The sequence below is a fragment of the Pelophylax lessonae genome (assembly GCF_965119305.1).
Source record: "Pelophylax lessonae genome assembly, chromosome: 4".
NCBI lineage: Eukaryota > Metazoa > Chordata > Amphibia > Anura > Ranidae > Pelophylax > Pelophylax lessonae.
Window position 1 is genome coordinate 485,160,523 of NC_138771.1, and position 19,517 is coordinate 485,180,039.

The following is a 19,517-nucleotide window of genomic DNA, read 5'->3' on the forward strand; positions in this document are numbered from 1 at the left end:
TAGGTAATGGATTGTGAAACAAATGGCATAGGGGACTGAATCTTCTCCTAGATAAGGATCTGGTAGTCTCTTTCCCTCAACAATGGCCTAGTGATTGTGGGGGTCTAAGGGTGGAGGGCTTACGTGAATCCGGAAAAAAAAATTTTTTAAAAAAAGGAGGCCCCAAAATACTGCCCCCCTCCCCTGTGAATGAGTAAGGGGTACATAGTACAGAATAGGTACAAGTAACCACTAAATAAACACACAGATATCCCTTTATTTAAATAAATCTATGCAGAGCCTTATCAAATATGATGAACAACATCTGCTGACCCACGAACACATCCGATCCCATTGCTCATTTGCAGCAAATGACAACTCCTAGTAACTCCAATAAGATGTTTAAAAAGGTGCGGAGTATCCCAGGTGACATCAGTCACCAAATATGGACATGACCATATTTGGTCAATGTTGTTGCCAAGGATATTTTTTTAAATAAAGGACTTGTCAAAAAGTGCACCTGTGTATTTACTTATTGTTTACTTATTTTTTTGTGAATGAGTACGGATACATGTCCAATCACATGGAGGGGGGACATCTGGGGGCCTCTTGTTTTTTAAGGGGGCTTTCAGATTCCGATTACCCCCTTGGCCAGAGCCCCCCTTGACCAGAGGGCTAATGTTGTGGGGGAGAGGCCCTTGTCCTCATCAACATGGGAACAAGCAGTGCTGTATCTTGGCCTAGGCCGACAAGGCCCATACCTAGGGCAGCACTTTGCAGGGGGGAAGCAAAAAAGCTGCACCCTGCACGAAAAATAAAACAGGCTCCTCCCGACTCCCGCACAAAAAAGGGTCCCCACTGGCTTGTGCTACACTTTTAGTATAGTGCCAGTTTTATGGGGCGAATTGGGCAGGGTCCAGGAGGCAAATCAGTCTGGCACCCACATAAGGCGGTCCCAATGCTACCTGCCGCTATGATAATACAGATGAGTGAGGACATTCGGTCAGACCGCAGGCCACCAACGACACTTACTACAACTGGTCCAACGACCGCCAATGCTAATAAGTGTGGCACTGCAGCATAATGCTCCGCCTACCCTCCTCTGCCCCCAGGTATGGCAGGCACCATGTCAATAATATAATTTAATTTCTTTAAACATCCTTGTCCTTGAGCGAGCATATTGAATTGCATCATATACAATTAACACTTTTAATTGTATATGATGGCAATAATATTTTGGACCTGCTCACCTCATGTGTACTATCGCAATATGTCACTGGGTTATTAAGATTACTCCTATCTTATAAAAAATGTAACTTGTGTTTGCTGCCACTGATTATTTTGCTTAATTGTATAATGACTATGGACGTCCTAGTCATTATACAAATAAGTGAAATATTCCTATAATTACAATCAGTGGCAGCAAACACAAGTCCAAATATCTTAGGCTGCACTAATGGGCACTGATAGGTTGAACTGTTGGCCACTGATGGGGCCGTACTGATATGCTGCACTGATGAGGTTGCACTGATTGGCACTGTAATGAGGCTGCGCTGATGGGCACTGATGAGGCTACGCTGATGGGCACTGATACACTGTGGTTTTGGTCTGTGGTTTACAGATAACAGAACGGGTCATAAACAGGAAGGGGTGTGGCCTTTTACAGGAAGGGGTGGGTCATATTTAAATTAGGGGGTGCACAAGTTTAGTCAGGCCTAGGGCAGCACAAAACCTAAATACACCACTGGGAACAAGGTGCTTTTCCAGGGGGTTCCCCATGTTGAGGGCATGTGTTCTGGTAAGGTTCCTTTCCCCCCTTTCCTGACATTTTACCTGGTTGTTGGGATGCCAACGCCTGCCTACACCCTAACAACCAACCTGATCGGGAAGCATGTAGCAGTGGTAGTAGTAAAATTGCTGCTAAAAGTAGCACTTCCCACTGCATCAGGAGTTTTAGCTTGGCCAATTACTTTGACCATTCGAACAAGCCAAATTTAAACCGAACATGGGTTTGGACCAAACCAGCGGCTTATCTCTAGTTATCAGTACAATTCAGTGGAAAATTAGAAAGTTTTTAAACTATGCCAGATAGTGGGCAATATGTTGGAACAGTTTCCAGTATACTGATCTGCTATATCTCATCAGTCACACATTACTGGATTGGGCACACCAGTACTGTTCTTGCTTTGTCTGCACTAACCCAATTCGTTTTTATGATACATTCTGCCATGTAATTCCAGTCCAGGCTTCTGATAAAATCATTTAAGTGGAAAAAAACAAAGATAATAATTATTTTGACCAGGCAGATTTCTTTGGAAGTTTGTCAAACTTACATAACAAGGACATTTCTGGTTCAAATCAGCAGCCATCCCTGGACCCACTGTGATATGGGAAGGTGGGTTCCATGCAGCTCGTTGTGCAGATTATCCCCCTCCTCGCACTCTCTAGACTCCAAGGAAACAGTGTGCAGGCCTGCCTGACTGGCCCCCCATTGTTTGGAGATTAGTTTGCTTTCTTGTCACAACCAGCTGAGACCAGGAACGCCGTGTCTGCCCAAATGTTCTGTTCCCGTTTGCTGACATCTGTAGCTGCCACTATTACTGGAACCTCTCCATTATAAAGTGAAAAAGGTGAATGTATTTCTGTTCTCTCTGACTCTGTTGTTCTTCCACCACAGAAATGAAAGTGAATGATATTTTTAGTTTTCGATAAAGTAGGACATGGTTAGGATCACAATCAAACTTTTTTGTTGTGTCCTGTTGGGGGAATTTGCCTTTGTTTCCTGTCCCAGAGACACAGTAGGATGTAAGGGCAAGTCTCTTCAAAAGGAGGGCATATTAGATCTTAGAAAAATGTCACTGGAACAGGTGTCCTCAATCAAAGATCATCTCACTGTTACAGTAACAGAAAGACTACATGATCTGCTTCAACTTGGTGTGCCACATCCATTTAGAATAAATATAGAGGACTTTTTTAGGCACCCAACATGCTTGAGGTCATTGTAGCCGTATTAGTGCACTTGCCACAGAGACCATTGAGTACTGTCCGTGATACTTTTTTTATTTGCACTAACATACAATTTTTCAAGACAAGCTTTTGGGGTATGTCACCTTCATCAAGAGTACTGCTTGGATCTTGATGAAGGGGACGTACCCCGAAAGCTTGTCCTGAAAAATTGTTTGTTAGTGCAAATAAAAAAAGTATCACGGACAGTACTCAATTGTCTCTTAGGCACCCCAGAAAGACACAAGAAAAATAACTATAAAATATTTTTATGCTCTTTGCAATAAAGTTTGTAATTTATCATTTTTTATTTTCGTCTTTCCTGTGTGCCGTAAATAAAGTCCTCTATATTTACTCTAAAATAAAGTTTATGTAATTCTAAAATGTTTCCTTTCCTATCACTCTCCTATATGTTTTACGGACAATGATCACAAGAACAAATAGAAAATCTTCCAGCAGGGGCACTGAAAATCGTAAAACCACAAAGGGGGTCTTACACATTTCCAAATTGTAAAAAAAAAAGAAAAAAAAAAAAAGTCTGGCCTTTAATATACTTTAAGTTAAGACTTTCCTTATGTTCCATGTATTTAATGGGAAGTAGACTGTAAAATCACTATATACTGTAATATCACTAATACAAACATAAAATAATTAACCCAAGTCTTCTAGTCTTGTTCGGATAAACCATTCTGGACAACATACTAGCCATCACACACAGTGCAATCTGAATCACAGTGTAAACCCCCCCCCCCCCCCCAGTCCACTGTTAAGGTGTTTTTTTCTAGTACTGGCTCTGCTGCAACATCAGAAAAGTAAGTTCACACGGCCTGATAATAAGCATGCTGATTGGAGAATTATGCAGTGACTAGGGGGTAAACATTATCTACATATTATTGCTATCACAGTCTTGTCTCTATAGTAAGCCCAAGGGAGAGGGGACATATTTGTACTTTGCATAGACAGGCTCTGCTTCTTTATTATTGATGCTGAACAGTGATTGCACCTTACTGTTCTTTTATGCACGGATGTGGACTGAGCACTGCTAATGGATTTCCACTGAAAAATATGGACTGTGTAGGTCAGCAGTTGTCAGTGTATGTAGTATAGGGAGCCTCAGCTGTGGCCCCAGAAAGTTACAAAGGGCTTCCCATATTATCCAGTATATGCTACAAAAGACTGTCAGAGACTGCAGACATACTACAGGAGAGGGATAGAGACTGTGGACATACTACAGGAGAGGGATAGAGACTGTGGACATACTACAGGAGAGGGATAGAGACTGCGGACATACTACAGGAGAGGGATAGAGACTGCGGACATACTACAGGAGATGGATAGAGACTGCAGACATACTACAGGAGATGGTCAGAGACTGTGGACAAACTACAGGAGAGGGATAGAGACTGTGGACATACTACAGGAGAGGGATAGAGACTGTGGACATACTACAGGAGAGGGATAGAGACTGTGGACATACTACAAGAGAGGGATAGAGACTGTGGACATACTACAGGTGATGGCCAGAGACTGCAGACATACTACAGGAGAGGGATAGAGACTGCGGACATACTACAGGAGAGGGATAGAGACTGCGGACATACTACAGGAGATGGATAGAGACTGCAGGCATACTACAGGAGATGGTCAGAGACTGTAGAAATATTACAGAAGATGGTGATAGACTGCAGGCATGCTACAGGAGATGGTCACAGACTGCAGACATACTACAAGAGATGGTTATAACCTGCAGATATACTACAGGAGATGGTCAGAAACTGCAGATATACTACAGAAGATGGTCAGAGACTTCAGACATATTACAGAAGATGGTTATAGATAGACTGCAGGCATACTACAAGAGATGGTCATAGACTGCAGATATATTACAGGAGATGATCAGAGAGACTGCAGATATACTAAAGGAGATGGTCAGAGACTGCAGATATACTACAGGAGGTGGCCAGAGACTGCAGGCATGGTATTGAAGATGGGCATAGACTGAAGACATATTACAGGAGATGGTCAAAAACTGCAGATAGATTGGAGGAGATGGTTTGTTTTAGGTGTTGTTGGAGACTGGAAACCTGCTACAGAAGACTGTCAAAGACCGGGGATATGTATCTATACATCACAAAAGCAAAAATGTAATATATTGAAGCATTGAAGCATACCAATCCTTAACCACTTAAGCCCCGGAGGATTTGGCTGCTAAACGACCAGGGGGTATTTTGCGATTCGGTACTGCGTGACTTTAACGGACAATTGCGTGGTCGTCGGACGCTGTACCTAAACGAATTTGGCGTCCTTTTTTTCCCCACAAACAGAGCTTTCTTTTGGTGGTATTTGATCACCTGTGCGCTTTTTACTTTTTGCGCTATAAACAAAAAAAGAGCGTAAATTTTGCAAAAATAACAATATTTTTCACATTTTTTTATATGAAATTCCCCCCCAAAAAAATGTAAAAATCAAAATTTTTTTAACATTTTCGGCCAATTTGTTTTATCCTACCTATGTTTGGTAAAAAAAATCGCAAAAAGCGTATTTATATTGGTTTGCGCAAAAGTTATCGCGTTTATTAACAAAGGGAAAGATTTTTGTCATTTTTGTTGTTTTTTTTTTTAACGCGTAATGGCGTCGATCTGCGATTTTTTTTTGCGGTACTGCGACATTGTGGCGGACAGATCGGACCCTTGACTGACATTTTTGACACTTTTGGGGTTACCAGTGACATTTCTACAGTAATCAGTGCTATACATATGCACTGTTACTGTAAAAATACACTGGTAGTGAAGGGGTTAACTTTATTTAGGAGGGAGGGGCTGTGTGTGTCCCTAGGGGCGTGCTTTCTACTGTGATTGGCTGTGGCTTGAGGTGTAAGGACACTGATCAACGGTTCTACATAGTAGATCCGTCTGATCAGTGTTTTTACACCGAGGAGAATGACAGGTGGCTTGTTTACACAAGCCGCCTGACTTTCTCCCTCTCCCCCGACGATCGCCGAGTGACCGGCGGACATCGGGTCCGCCAGTCACACGCGCGGGGGGGTCCGTGACCGCGCGGGAGCGGGAGCGCGCCTCCACGGGCGCTCGCTCCCCAGACCCTGCCAGGCTAGTGACGTTAATTAACGTCACTCTGCCTGGCCGGGGCTGACCGCCGCAGTAAATTTACTTGCGGCAGTCGGCAAGCGGTTAAGTGTCATGGCTGCATTCGTTTTCTGTTTTAAGTCTGTGATGCAGTCAGTAACACTTCCTGTCTTAGAGTGTTTTTTCTGTAGCGCTACCCCCTCAGGAGCCGCTTAAGTAAAACGGGTCCCTTGCTCCGCCTTTCAACCCCCAAGATCAAGCTCCGCCCCCTGGTACACCTGGTGTTTTTCTTGTGAGTGTATGCGCCTTTAAAAATCACTTTGACACAATGAAGCACCAGTTTAACTGTTTACTGGAACAATTAAAGTGTAACAGATACAAATCAACACACCCCAATATGCAATGAAGGAATATGACAGGACTTTGGTTATTATGTGCCAAATGTGAATATGGGACCTGAGACACAAAGAACAATAGTAACAATACAACACGTTATGATTAGATAAATGAATATATATATATATATATATATATATATATATATATATATATCTGTTATTAAAGGACTTGTGAGAGTGACTTTTAGACAATCCTATCTAATCTGGCTGTATATAACCCGAACTACTGATATAACTCAGCAATGTCAGTTCACCTATTTAAATGTGTTTCAAACATTCAATCTAGCAACTGAAGTAATCCACTTTGACACCTGTAGGGGGTTAGCAATGAACCACTAGAGTCACTGTCCTAGCAAGGCCTTGCGATTCTTCACCGGCAGTTGGAGCTCTGGTTACTTAAGTAAGTGACATTTGTAATCCAAAGAAAAGAGGTATAAGTATATCCAAAGGCTGTTTAAAATGTGAACGGTGTGTATAACTTTAAGTATACTTGCGTTTCTCTCAAGATCACCAGGCACCTCACTGCGGCATCAGTGCCCCGTAGTAATCTTCTTATCCTCCTGAAAGGCCGCTCCTTTCTTGTGCTGTGTCATAGACAAGAACCTCATGTGCTCTGCTGTCTCAGTCAGTCAGCTCGGCTCAGAGTCCGCCGTTCTCCATTCAGCTTCACTGGCTCTGACACCGCGGTGCAATCACCAGCATCCGCGCTGCTGAGGATGGGCTCCGCGGTCTCTCTAGGCTACATGCACTAGGCCTCAAACACAGCCAGCACACCTCTCAGGCTGGTCTATCCTCGTTGAGTGCAGAAAGCAAGAGAGAGAGGTGCTGTGAAGCAGATAAGTCTAAAGGCTCTGACCTGGTACTTCCCTTCCCCCATTGCATCCTGGGAGTGTAGTTTCATCTCTAATCCAGATAACAGTCTGCTCACACTTCAGAACTACATTTCCCACAATCCTGTTCTTCTACTTCCTGTGGGAGGATGATCTCCTCTGCAAGAAGTCTTAAAGGTACACAGAAACAGCCTGAATGATCAGAAGGTAAATCTGCATTATCAAGGAATGACAGTCCGCTACATTTATTTCCATGAAGAAGCAATGGAGACACCCTTGGACAGCAGCATGGTCTGGGGAAGGTAGTGTTAGATGGGTTAATACATTTAGATGGACTTTACAAAAGGGCCTTACTAATGAAAGACAAACTTCAGCTTGTACACCAGTGCTTCCAAACAGCTTGTTGTATTGTGTGTTTTCGGTTTCTAAATATGTAATGACTGTTACACTGTTTGGTTTAGGTTGCTCTGTTGAGGTGGGCTTCCTGGAAGTCAACATTGCTGCTCAGGTTTTCCCAGGCTTTTTGGTGGTACCACCCTTTGCTGTGGCAAAGGCAACCACCTCTAATTGGGTCGGTCCCAGGTTGTTCCATGCATGAGAAGAGAGTAGCTTATTATGTAAATGATACTCTGCTGATAGATTACCCCTTGTCTGGAACCCAGTCGGGGTTTGTCACCCAAAAGAAGTTCTTGCTCCTTCCTGCCTGCCATTCCAAATTGTCTAATGTGAACAGAGCCTAAATACCGCAATAGGAATTGGGCACCATGAGCACTAAGAAAGCATTTGTAATTTTAATTGATGTCTGTGAACAAGCAAGCTGTAATGTTTTTTTCATACTCAAAAACCTTAGTAAAAAAGTTTGATGTTACATATCCCTGCCTGGTTTAAATTACTTGAGGACACACATGAAAGGGGTGCATGCAAGGCAGAACACATATATGGTTCACGCCAAGGGACAAGATGATATAAGAAGAGATGCTGTACCAATGTCTGATTAGCAGTCAAGCTAACCTTTGAGAGGTTGAGATCTACCTGAACAACATGAAAAACATCAAAGATCACTGGGATTGAGCACCATTTTTTTTTAAAGAAATTAACTAGCCAGGCCTAATTAAATAGTAGGGAAAACCTATAAAAATATAAAAAAACAAATGTCACTGTAAAAATACAAACTTAGCCTAACTTAAAAGTGTATGGTGTCAGTGCGTAGGGCAGTGGATGGTGTCAGTTAGTAGGGCCATGAATGGTGTCAGTAGGGTAGGGCAGAGGTTGGTGTCAGTAGGGCACTAGACTTTGTCAGTACAGTGGACAGTGTCTGTAGTTTTTATTCTTTACAATTTTTGTTAGGACCCCTTTTGGGGGGCTTTGGTGAAAGGGGAGCACATGGGGGGCCGGGAAGCAGAAAAAAAGAGGAACAAGTACAGGAAGGGCAGTGGGAGAGGCATTTACTTGAACCAATCCACTGGATTTTCCTCTTGCAGCAGCTGTACGCTGGTGGGAGGGGAAGGTGGGGAAGCTGGCTTTCAGCTGCTGCAGGAGGAAAATAAAGGGGATCGTTGGAAGACAGGTATTTTAACCGCTTGCCGACCAGCCGCCGTAGTTTTACAGCGGCAGGTCGGCTCTGTCCCGCAAAACGATGCACCTGTACTTCGCTTCGCGGGACTGCGCACGCACACGCTGATTGGCCACAGAGGGAGCAGTGGGGCTTAGTCAGGGAGGATTGGGGGTCCTGATGCTTAGTGGGAAGAGATGGGAAGTCCTGGTGTTTAATGGGGAAAGATGAGGGGTCCTGTAACTTTGTGGGGAGAGATGGGGGGTCCTGGTACTTCATGGGGAGAGATGGGGGTCCTGGTGCTTAGTGGGGAGAGGGGTGTCTTGGTGCTTAGTGGGGAGAGATTGGACGTTTTGATGCTCAGTGGGGGGGATATGCGGGGTCTTGGTGCTTAGTGGAGTGAGATGGGGGTTTTTGTTCTTAGTGGGGAGAGATAGGGGTCTTGGAGCTTAGTGGGGAGAGATGGGGGTCTTGGTGCTTAGTGGAGAGAGAGGGGGGTCTTGGTGCTTAGTGGGGAGAGATGAGACGTTTTGGTGCTCAGTGGGGGGATACGGGGGGTCTTGGTGCTTAGTGGGGAGAGATGGGGGGTGCGAAGTGTATGGCGGTGGGTAGTATGTGCAGTATAGTGTCAGTAGGGCAGTGGACGGTGTCAGTGGTTCTTATATTATTATTTTGCTCATTTATTTTTTTTCCAATTACATTTTCTAGGATTTTTTTTTTTTTTTTTCATTTTTTCAATTTGCTTTTTGGGGGGCAGTGAATGGTATCAGTAGGGAAGTGGACTGTTAGTAAAGCAATGCACAGTGTCATAAAAGAAGGAAATAGGGGGCCGGAGGAGGACATGGGGGGCCGGAGGAGGATACAGAGGGGCAAGAGAAGGAAACACAAGGTCCAGAGGAGGACACAGGGGACAGTGGATGGTCACCGGTGCAGTGGGTAGGGGGCAGTTACAGCGGGACTCCTCTTAGAAATCATGGGGCCCCCTACAGCCTACCTGATGGAGCCCCTAGCCCTGCCCCTGACCTCACATACCTGCCTAAAAGAATATAGCCTTGTCTTCAAGGGGGGTAAAAGGAAGCACTAGTGTTTACTCAGGGGAGCTGGGATTCTTGATACTTAGTTCAGAGAGATGGGGGGTCCTGGTACTTTGTGGGGAGATATGGGGGGTCCTGGTGCTTAATGGGGATAGATGGGGGTCTAGGAGCTTAGTAGGGAGAGATGGGGGGTCTTGGTGCTTAGTGGGGAGAGATGGGGTCCTGGTGCTTACTGGGGAGAGATAGGGTGTCTTGGTGCTTAGTGGGGAGAGAGCAGGGTCTTGGTGCTTAGTGGGGAGAGATTGGTGGTCTTTGTGCTTAGTGGGGAAGGATAGGGGGTCTTGGTGCTAAGTGGGGATAGAGGGGGGGTCTTGGTGCTTACTGCGGGAGATTGGGTCTTGGTTCTTAGTAGGGAGAGATGAGGGGTCTAGATACTTAGTGGGGGGAGATGGGGGATCCTGGTGCTTAGTGGGGAGATATGGGGGTCAAGGTTCTCTGTGGGGAGAGATGGAGGGTATTGGTGCTTAGTGGGCGGATTTGGGTGGTCTAGGTGCTTAGTGGGGGGAGATAGGGGGTCCTGGTGCTTAGTGAGGAGAGATGGGGGGTCTCGGTGCTTAGTGGAGGGAGATAGAAGGTCTTGGTGCTAAGTGGGTGGAGATGGGGGTCTTGGTGCTTAGTGGGGAGATATGAGGGTCTTGGTGCTTAGTGGGGAGAAATGGGGGACTAGGTGCTTAGTGGGGGGGGGGGTGGTTGGGGGATCCTGGTGCTTAGTGTGGGGAGATGGGGGGTCTTGGTGCTTAGTGGGGAGAAATGGGGGTCTTGGTGTTTAATAGAAAAAGATGGGGGTCTAGGTGCTTAATGGGGGGAGACAGGAGGTCCTGGTGCTTAGTGGGGAGAGATGGAGAGTCTTAATGCTTAATGGGGGGGGGGGATGGGGGGTTTTGTTTTTTAGTGGGGAAAGATGGGGGTCTTTGTGCTTAGTGGGAGGATATGGAGAGTCTTGGTGCTTAGTGGGTAGAGAGGGGGGTCTTGGTGCTTAGTGGGGAGAGATGGGGGTCTTGGAGCATACTGGGGAGAGATAGGGGGTCTTGGTGCTTAGTGGGAAGACAGGGGGTCTTGGTGCTTAGTGGGGAGAGATGGGGGCCTTGGATCCCAGTGGCGGGAGATGAGGGGTCTTGGTGCTTATTGGGGAGAGATGGGAGTCTTGGTTCTTAGTAGGGAGAGATAGGGGGTCTAGATGCTTATTGAGGGGAAGTTGAGGGATCCTGGTGCTTAGTAGGGAGATATGGGGGCCGTGGTTCTTAGTGGGGAGAGATGGGGGTCTTGGTGCTTAGTGGGGGAATATGGGGGGTCTTGGTGCTAAGTGGGGGGGGGGGAGATGGGGGGTCTCGGTGCTTAGTGGGGAGAGATGTGGGTCTTGCTGCTTAGTAGGAAGAGATTGGGGATCTAGATAAGTAGTGGGGGCAGATGGGGTGTCTAGGTGCTTAGTGGGGGGAGATGGGGGTCCTGGTGCTTAGTGGAGGGAGATGGGGGTCTTGGTGCGAAGTGGGGGAGATGGGGGTCTTGGTGCTTAGTGGGGAGATATGAGGGTCTTGGTGCTTAGTGGGGAAAGATGGGGGTCTAGGTGCTTAGTGGGGGGGGAGGGTCCCGGTGCTTAGTGGGGGGAGATGGGGGGGTCTTGGTGCTTAGTGGGAAGAGATGGGGACTTGGTGCTTAGTGGAGAGAGAGATGGGTGTCTAGTTTCTTAGTGGGGGGAGATGGGGGTCCCGGTGCTTAGTGGGGAGAGATGGGGGTCTAGGTGCTTAGTGGGGGGAGATGGGGGTCCTGGTGTTTAGTGGGGGGAGATGGAGGGTCTTGGTGCTTAGTGGGGAGAGATGGGGGGTCTAGGTGCTTAATGGGGGAGATGGGGGGTCCTGGTGCTTAGTGGGGAGAGATGGGGGGTCTAGGTGCTTAATGGGGGAGATGGGGGGTCCTGGTGCTTAGTGGGGAGAGATGGGGGGTCTTGGTGTTTAGTGGGAAGAGACGGGGGTCTTGGTGCTTAGTGGAGATAGATGGGGGTCTAGTTTCTTAGTGGGGGGAGATGGGTGGTCTCGGTGCTTATTGGGGAGAGATGATGGGTCTTGGTATTTACTGGGGGAAGATGGGTGTTTGAGCAGCGCTTTACACTGGTAGGGTAGACACTACAGTTACAATAGAATTCAATACAGGAGGAATCAGAGGACCCTACTCGCTAGAGCTTACAATGTAAGAGGGAGGGTTAAGTGATACAAAAGGTAATAACTGTGGGGGATGACGAGAATAAAAGAAAAGTTGTCAGGTGGGGGCAGGATAGGCTTCTCTGAAGAGAAAAGTTTTCAGGGATCGCCTAAAAGTGGATAGAGTTGGAGATAGATGGATAGAATGGGGTAGGGAATTCCAAAGGATGGGAGAGGCTCTAGAGAAGTCCTGGAGGCGAGTATGGGAGGAGGTGACGAGGGAGCTAGAGAGCAGGAGGTCTTGGGAGGAGTGAAGAGGACGATTTGGTTGGAATTTTGAGACTAGATTATTGATGTAGCTTTACAACCACTTTAATTCCACGGGGCTTACATACTTTTTCTTGCCACAGTACTATTTTTATGCACCACGCACGTGACCTCCGAGATCGTATGCCGGACGGAGTGGTATCACCCGGGTGTCACTTACAGCAAGTGGGTGAGAGTCGGTATCGGGTGGGTGGTAGCAGTATTGAGTGGATGCCGAACGGAGCGGTATCACCCGGGTATCACTTACGGCAAGTGGGTGAGAGATACCGATCTGCCCGCAGATCTGCCAATGTGGAATTGCTTATATCTTTAATGTGTACATATGTGAGTGGCATATTCAATAACATTTGTAAACGGAGTTATGCTATGTGACATCATTTTACCCTTACATGAGCAATATTTGGAATATCAGCAATATCGGGCAGATCCGGGGCTGATACAGATATATCGGCAAAACTCAATATCGGCCATCCAATAATCATCTTTGCCGATAATCGGTCGATCCCTACCTCAAACCACCAGTTCCTATTTCAGCACATATTTATTTATTTTAAAGGAGCCTTCAACTCTTGTATTTAGAATTCTGTATATACTTCTCCGAAGCTTCCAAAAGGTCCCCAGGTGACTCTGAGCCCATAGGTAAACAGTGCCGAACTCTTTGATGTAGTTAATCATTTCCGCCAGCTGGCCAGCTCAGATGCCCTCCCATCCCCTCTGGCTTCAGTGGATGGAGACTCCTCAGCCAGGCAGGTACAGTTCCAATATTTCTCTGGATTTGCAGAAACTGATTTATGTATGTAGCCTTGTTTGTCTTTTTTGTGCAGCTTGAAAACTTTGTTGTAAGGTGTGATTGGTGTAATTTTTTGGCATTTATGTCACCTCCTTAAAATATCTTCTATCCTTCTAATAGGTGCAAAGTGGCAGCAATGAAAGCACCTTGATTTACTAAAAAGTACCTAAAGTGTATCAACAATCAAAGCTGAAATGTGATTTATTATAGCTCACCAGTACTTAGATGTAGTGGCTGCATTAGTTTTACTTTTTTAAGACTTTTTTCTTTTTATTTTGGCCTGGTGATCTTGCCAGTAACAAACTTCCTGTGAAAGGGTGACAATATTTACTAATTGTGCAGTATCTGTCAAGGGGCAACATTGTCACCCTACGGCAGGACAACAGAGAGGTTAAACCGTTAAAGCGAAGTTCCAGCCATTTTATGTTTATTAAAGGCAGCAGCTACAAAAAGTGTATCTGCTGACTTTTAATAAAAACACACTAAAGCTGGATACACACTATACAACTTTTGTTGGTAGATTTTCTTTAGATTTACCTTCAACTATGTAGTGCAAGGGCCTGCCTGATTGCATACAAATTGAAAGTGTTTAGGTTTGACCTCATATTATATGGTTTTGGTAAATCTAAAGGAAAAAATCTAAAGAAAATTGTATAGTGTGTATCCAGCTTTACCTGTCCCAGGATCTAGTGATGCGGCCGGTGGGAGCCTCGGTTCTCTCCCTCTTCTCCCCACGGCGCCAGCATCACAAGCGTTGGCACCCGGCTATGACAGCTTGCGGCTTCACAGCCGGGTGCGCACTGTGCATGCACGAGTCGCGCTGTGCTTCCTTAGTGGCTAGGCAAACTTCTGGGACCTGTGACATGTCCCAGAAGATTGCAGGGAGGGAGGGGGAGAGGAGAGCTTCCGCTCGAGCCGCCTAGGTGGCCTGAACGGAAGTGGGAGCGGGTAGCTGTCAAACTAGGTATCCGCTCCCCCCCTTAAAAAAAATGACATGCCAAATGTGGCTGTTAGGGGGTCAGGAGCACTTAAAGCTGAAGTTCCACTTTTGGGTGGAACCCTGCTTTAACCCCTCTCATCTTCTCTATAACATAGGAGCAAATGGTTTTGTAGTTCACAGACACGGATGGGAGCTACAATTGTAACAATGCAGCACAGGCAGAACAGTTATCAGCTCACTGGATTTCTGGAAGGGTCAACTGGAATTTTTTTTTTTGCACTTAACAAACAGATGCAACAAAACACTTTCAAAAGCATATTTAACAGACCAAATAGACCAAATAGGAGAAGACGATTGTTAAGCCTTACATGGCCTTTAAATCTGAAAAAAAATTGTCCATAGCTGTTTGTGTTAGCTTGGTGCACTTGTGATCTTGCAGTTTGTGATGCTGGGTCAGGGAAAATCACATTGAGAATTCTTCTAAAACTGAAAAATGCTCTGGAGGTAATCCTATGACCGCAGGATGGAAGTCAATAGAAAACATTTTGATATTGAAACACAACTGTACTGATGAGAGAGAAACACGCAGTTCCCCCGCAGATATGTAATTCTGCATCAGCTCAGCCAGAAAATTGCAGAAAACTCTTTAAAAAAAATTTCAGAAAATTTTTATTTCTGCCAGATTTGACTATTTAGAAAGTAATCTGCAATGATATAGTATTTCAACAAAGACAAAATGACTCCAGCCAATTCTATTCTGTAGATAGATACTGACAGTTTATAAAGACAGTCTGATTTTTTTCTGGGGGAAGGGGGGCTAAACATGTAACCGGTAATTTACTCCACTCTAACTCCGGCAAAAATCATACTTTTTAGTGGAGACAATGCAAAAGAGGAACTTCCGCAGATATTGTGTACTGATTTCCTTTTTGTTTAAACATCTTTTATTGATTGTTTTCATAAAAAAAAAAAAAAAAAAATGTTTGTAATTTGAGAAAAAATGGTCACTGAAAACAGGGGGAGCGTCACTTTTACAAATTACCACTTTAGCCCCAAACCTTATTTTGACACTTTTTGTTTACAATTTAAAATCAGTATTTTTTGCTAGAAAATTACTTAAAACCCCCACACATTATATATATATATATATATATTTTTTTTTAGCTAAGACTCTGGAGAATAAAATGGCGGTCATTGCAATATTTTTTGTCAGGCGGTATTTGTGCAGCGGTCTTTCAAATGCCAAAAAATTACAAAAAATCACATTTCACTGCATTTAAAAAAAAACTAACCAGTAAAGTTAGCCCATTTTTTTTGTATATTGTGAAAGATGATGTCACGCCGAGTAAATAGATACCCGACATGTTACGGTTTAAAAATGCGCACACCCGCGGAATGGCGACAAACTACGGTCAATAAAAATCTCCATAGGCGACGCTTTAAAAAATGTTAACGGTTACCAGTTTAGAGTTAGAGTGTAGCTCTTTTTTTTAAATTATTTTAATTATTTCTCAAGCTCTGGTGATCACGGCGATACCTCACATGTGTGGTTTGAACAGCGGTTTCATTTGCGGCGCGACTTCAGTATACGCTTTCTGTTGTGCGCGAGCTAACGGCGACGGGGCAGCTAAAAAATTTTTTTTCCTATTTATTTATTTATTTTTTTAATTTTAACACAGGTTTTTAAAAAAAAAAAAAAATCTGATCACTTTTATTGCTGTCACAAGCAATGTAAACATCCCTTGTGACAGCAATATGCAGTGACAGGTACTCCTTATGGAGGGATCGAGGGTCTAAAAGACCCTAGACCCCTCCACTACACTTCCATGTATTCAAAACGTCGAAAACAGCATTTTTGAATACATTCACTTTTTAAAACTGTCCCCTTTAGCAGCCGAGTAACCCGGATGTGACGTCATGGATTCCGGCTTTGATCGGGACTCCATCCAGCAGGCGGACGTGTCGGCTATTTGCTTGGGTCTTCTGGTGGGACGGGAGACCCGGGCAGAAGGCGGCGGGAGGGGGGGGACACCCCCTTCTGCTCGCCGGGGTAACGATCGAGCGATTCCCAAGCCGCATCGGTCATTACTGCCGGAAACATGACCACCGGCTCTAAAATACGGTACCGGGATGATGCCTCTAGCTAGAGGCATCACTCCGGTACAACCACGAAAAGTCAGCCGACGTAGGTCTACATGGCTAGACGTAAAGTGGTTAAAAATAAATACCTATGCCCTTGACAACCCCCATGGGGCATCCCCCTCTTTCATTCCACCCCCCTATCTCTCCCATGGGACATCACCCTGCTCCCATTGGACATTGCCCTATTTAATTCGGCTCCTTCCCATCTCCTCCAATAGCACATTTCATTCCACTCTTCTATTGCAACCGTGTAGGGTTGCCACCTCATCCCTTTAATCCAGGACACATATTAATTACACAGGTTCTGAGGCTAATATAATGCAGATAAGGCAGCAAGTGAGTTTAATGACCACCTTAATCAGCCACAGAACCTGTGTAATTAATGTGTGTCCTGGTTTAGAGGGATGAGGTGGCAACCCTACCCCCGTGGGACATAACCTTATTTTAGTCCAACCCCCATCTCTTCCATGTGACATTGCCCTATTTCCACTCCCCCAAAAGGCACATCCCCACTTTTAGTCCAACCTGCTTCCACTATTTCTCCTACAGGATATTGCCCTATGACCTCAAATTAGCGGATTACTAGCAAGTTCAAGTCTAACCTTAGAAAGTTTCATTTTACAGAAAGAGTAGTTGATGCTTGGAACAGGCTTTCAGCAGAGGTAGTGAGTCGGTCAACGGTAGTTGAATTTACACATGCTTGGGACAAACAAAGAGCTATACTAAAAGGTAAAAGTTTAAAAAAAAAAAAAAAAAAACAATAAATCAAACCCAATGGACCACTTGTTTTTTTTTTTTTTTTTTTTTTCTGCCATCACTTGTATGCTTTTGGGTTTCTATTTAAGTCCACCATCTTCTTTCCAAGTGACATTGCCCTATTTCATCTACCCTGATGGTAGATCTCCTTATTTCAGTGTACATCCCCCATCACCCCCATAGGAAACACCCTATTTTATTTCACATATATATATATTACCTCCCATGTGATATGTCCCTATTTTAGTTCAAAATCCCCACCTCTCTATGAATGGTATATAGCCCAATTTCAGTGCAAATCCCACCCACTCCCCTTCACCTATTACTTTCATGCAACATCACCCACTTTTAATCCACTTTCCAAAAGTGTTAATTTCGTAGACAAAAAATTTTAGTCTACTAAAATATGACCTAAACTAAAGCAATTCAGATGACTAAAATAGGATTAAAACTAAAATGGCATTTAAGTCAAAAACTGTGACGTAAACTAAATCGAAATTTGATGTCAAAATAACACAACACTACCTCATAAGAATAAGTAGGGGGCATTTACTAAGCTGCTGAAAGAAAAACAAAATTAAGAAAAAAGGCTTTTCTTTTTTTCCTTATTTAATGTTGGTAATATGTTCAGGTAATATGTGCAATGACATTACAGACAATAGAGCTTGCAGTTTTTTGGGTGTTTTTATCATTTAAAGTTGCACTTCTGTTTGCCAAAAAGCACATTTTTGTTTGTTTATGAAACTTGGCTTTTATTTATAAAGAAGTTATTTATCACAACGGCTAAATCTGTGTCTGTAGTGCATGTTAAGCCCCCGTTCACATAGAGGCGACCTGTGAGGCGACCTGGTCGCCTCACAGGTCGCCGCAGGTCGCCTTCCATAGGGAAGCTGCGGACCCGTTCTAATAGGAGCGACACAAGTTGCTCCGACCTAGAAAAAGGGTCCGGAGCTTCTTTGGGGCGACCAGGAGGCGACCGCCATAGACTTCAATGTTATGAAGTCCGTGGCGGCCGCTCGGAGGTCGCCACCCAAAGTCGGATCGCCCCTACGTGAACGGGGGCTTAAACCTTACTATCATAAGTAATAAAGTTATTTGATTTTTACTCCAGGGGTATATAATAAGTTTGGTAAATAATGCATTACAATTAAAATTTAACAAAACTCATTAGATTTTAATTGACTAAAATGTAGGAGATTTTAGTCGACTAAAATATGCTGAAGATTTTAGTCGAATAAAATATGATCGAGATTTTAGTCGACTAAAATTAAAAACATTCAGATGACTAAAATGCGACTAAAACTATTTTAGTAAAAAGACTATGACTAAAACTAAATTGAAATTTGCCGTCAAAATGAACACTGCTCCCCATTCTCTCCAATGTGACTACCACAATTCAGTTCATACATTTTTTTCTTCCATTACTTGTGTTCCGTTTGCTGCAAGGCTAACCAATGAAAATAATGTTCATTCCTGAGTGTTTAACAAACAACATTTTTTTTTGTGGAAGTTTTCCTGAAAAGTCCAGAGAGGTTAATCAGGGACTCTTATCTGATGAATAAAGAGACAGCTAGGAGAGCATTGTTTGAACCATGGTGTAGCCACACAGTCTTCAATATGATGTTTAACCACATAAGCCCCAGAAGATTTTACCCCCTTCCTGACCAGGGGGTATTTTGCGATTCGGCACTGCGTGAATTTAATGGACAATTGCGCGGTTGTGCGACGCTGTACCTAAACGAATTTGACGTCCTTTTTTCCCCACAAACAGAGCTTTCTTTTGGTGGTATTTGATCACCAGTGCGATTTTTTGATCATGCGCTAAAAACAAAAAAAGAGCGTCAATTTTGCAAAAATAACAATATTTTTATATGAAATTCCCAATTTGTTTTATGCTACATATGTTTGGTAAAAAAAATTGCAAAAAGCGTATTTTGATTGGTTTGCGCAAAAGTTATCACGTTTACTAACAAAGGGAAAGATTTTTGTCATTTTTGTTGTTTTTTTTAAACGCGTAATGGCGGCGATCTGCGATTTTTTTGCTGGACTGCGACATTGGGGCGGACAGATCGGACCCTTGACTGACATTTTTGACACTTTTGGGGTTACCAGTGACATTACTACAGTAATCAGTGCTATACATATGCACTGTTACTGTAAAATGACACGGGTAGTGAAGGGGTTAACTTTTTTTGAGATGGAGGGGTGGTGTGTGTCCCTAAGGGCGTGATTCTAACTGTGATTGGCTGTGGCTTGAGGTGTAGGAACAGTGATCGACGGTCCTACATAGTAGTTGTTTACATCAGCCGCCTGCCTTTCTCCCGCTGTCACGGACGATCGTGAGTGAGCGGCGGACATCGGGTCCGCCGCTCACACGTGCAGGGGGGCCCGTGACCGCGCGGGAGCGCGCCTCTGGCGGCGCGCGCTCGCTCCCCAGAGCCTCACAGGCTAGTGACGTACCGGTATGTCACTTTGCCTGTGAGGGGTT

General features: G+C 44.4%; 1 protein-coding gene across 1 annotated transcript in view; it reads left to right on the forward strand.

The window, feature by feature from the left end:
• LOC309554634 (uncharacterized protein) overlaps positions 1-19,517 on the forward strand; it is a 188,490-nt gene that overhangs the window by 84,459 nt on the left and 84,514 nt on the right. The window contains exons 16-17 of the mRNA XM_082256352.1: positions 8,775-8,860; positions 13,086-13,151. Of these exons, the coding sequence (XP_082112478.1) occupies positions 8,775-8,860; positions 13,086-13,151 (152 nt within the window). The remainder of the gene's footprint in view (positions 1-8,774; positions 8,861-13,085; positions 13,152-19,517) is intronic.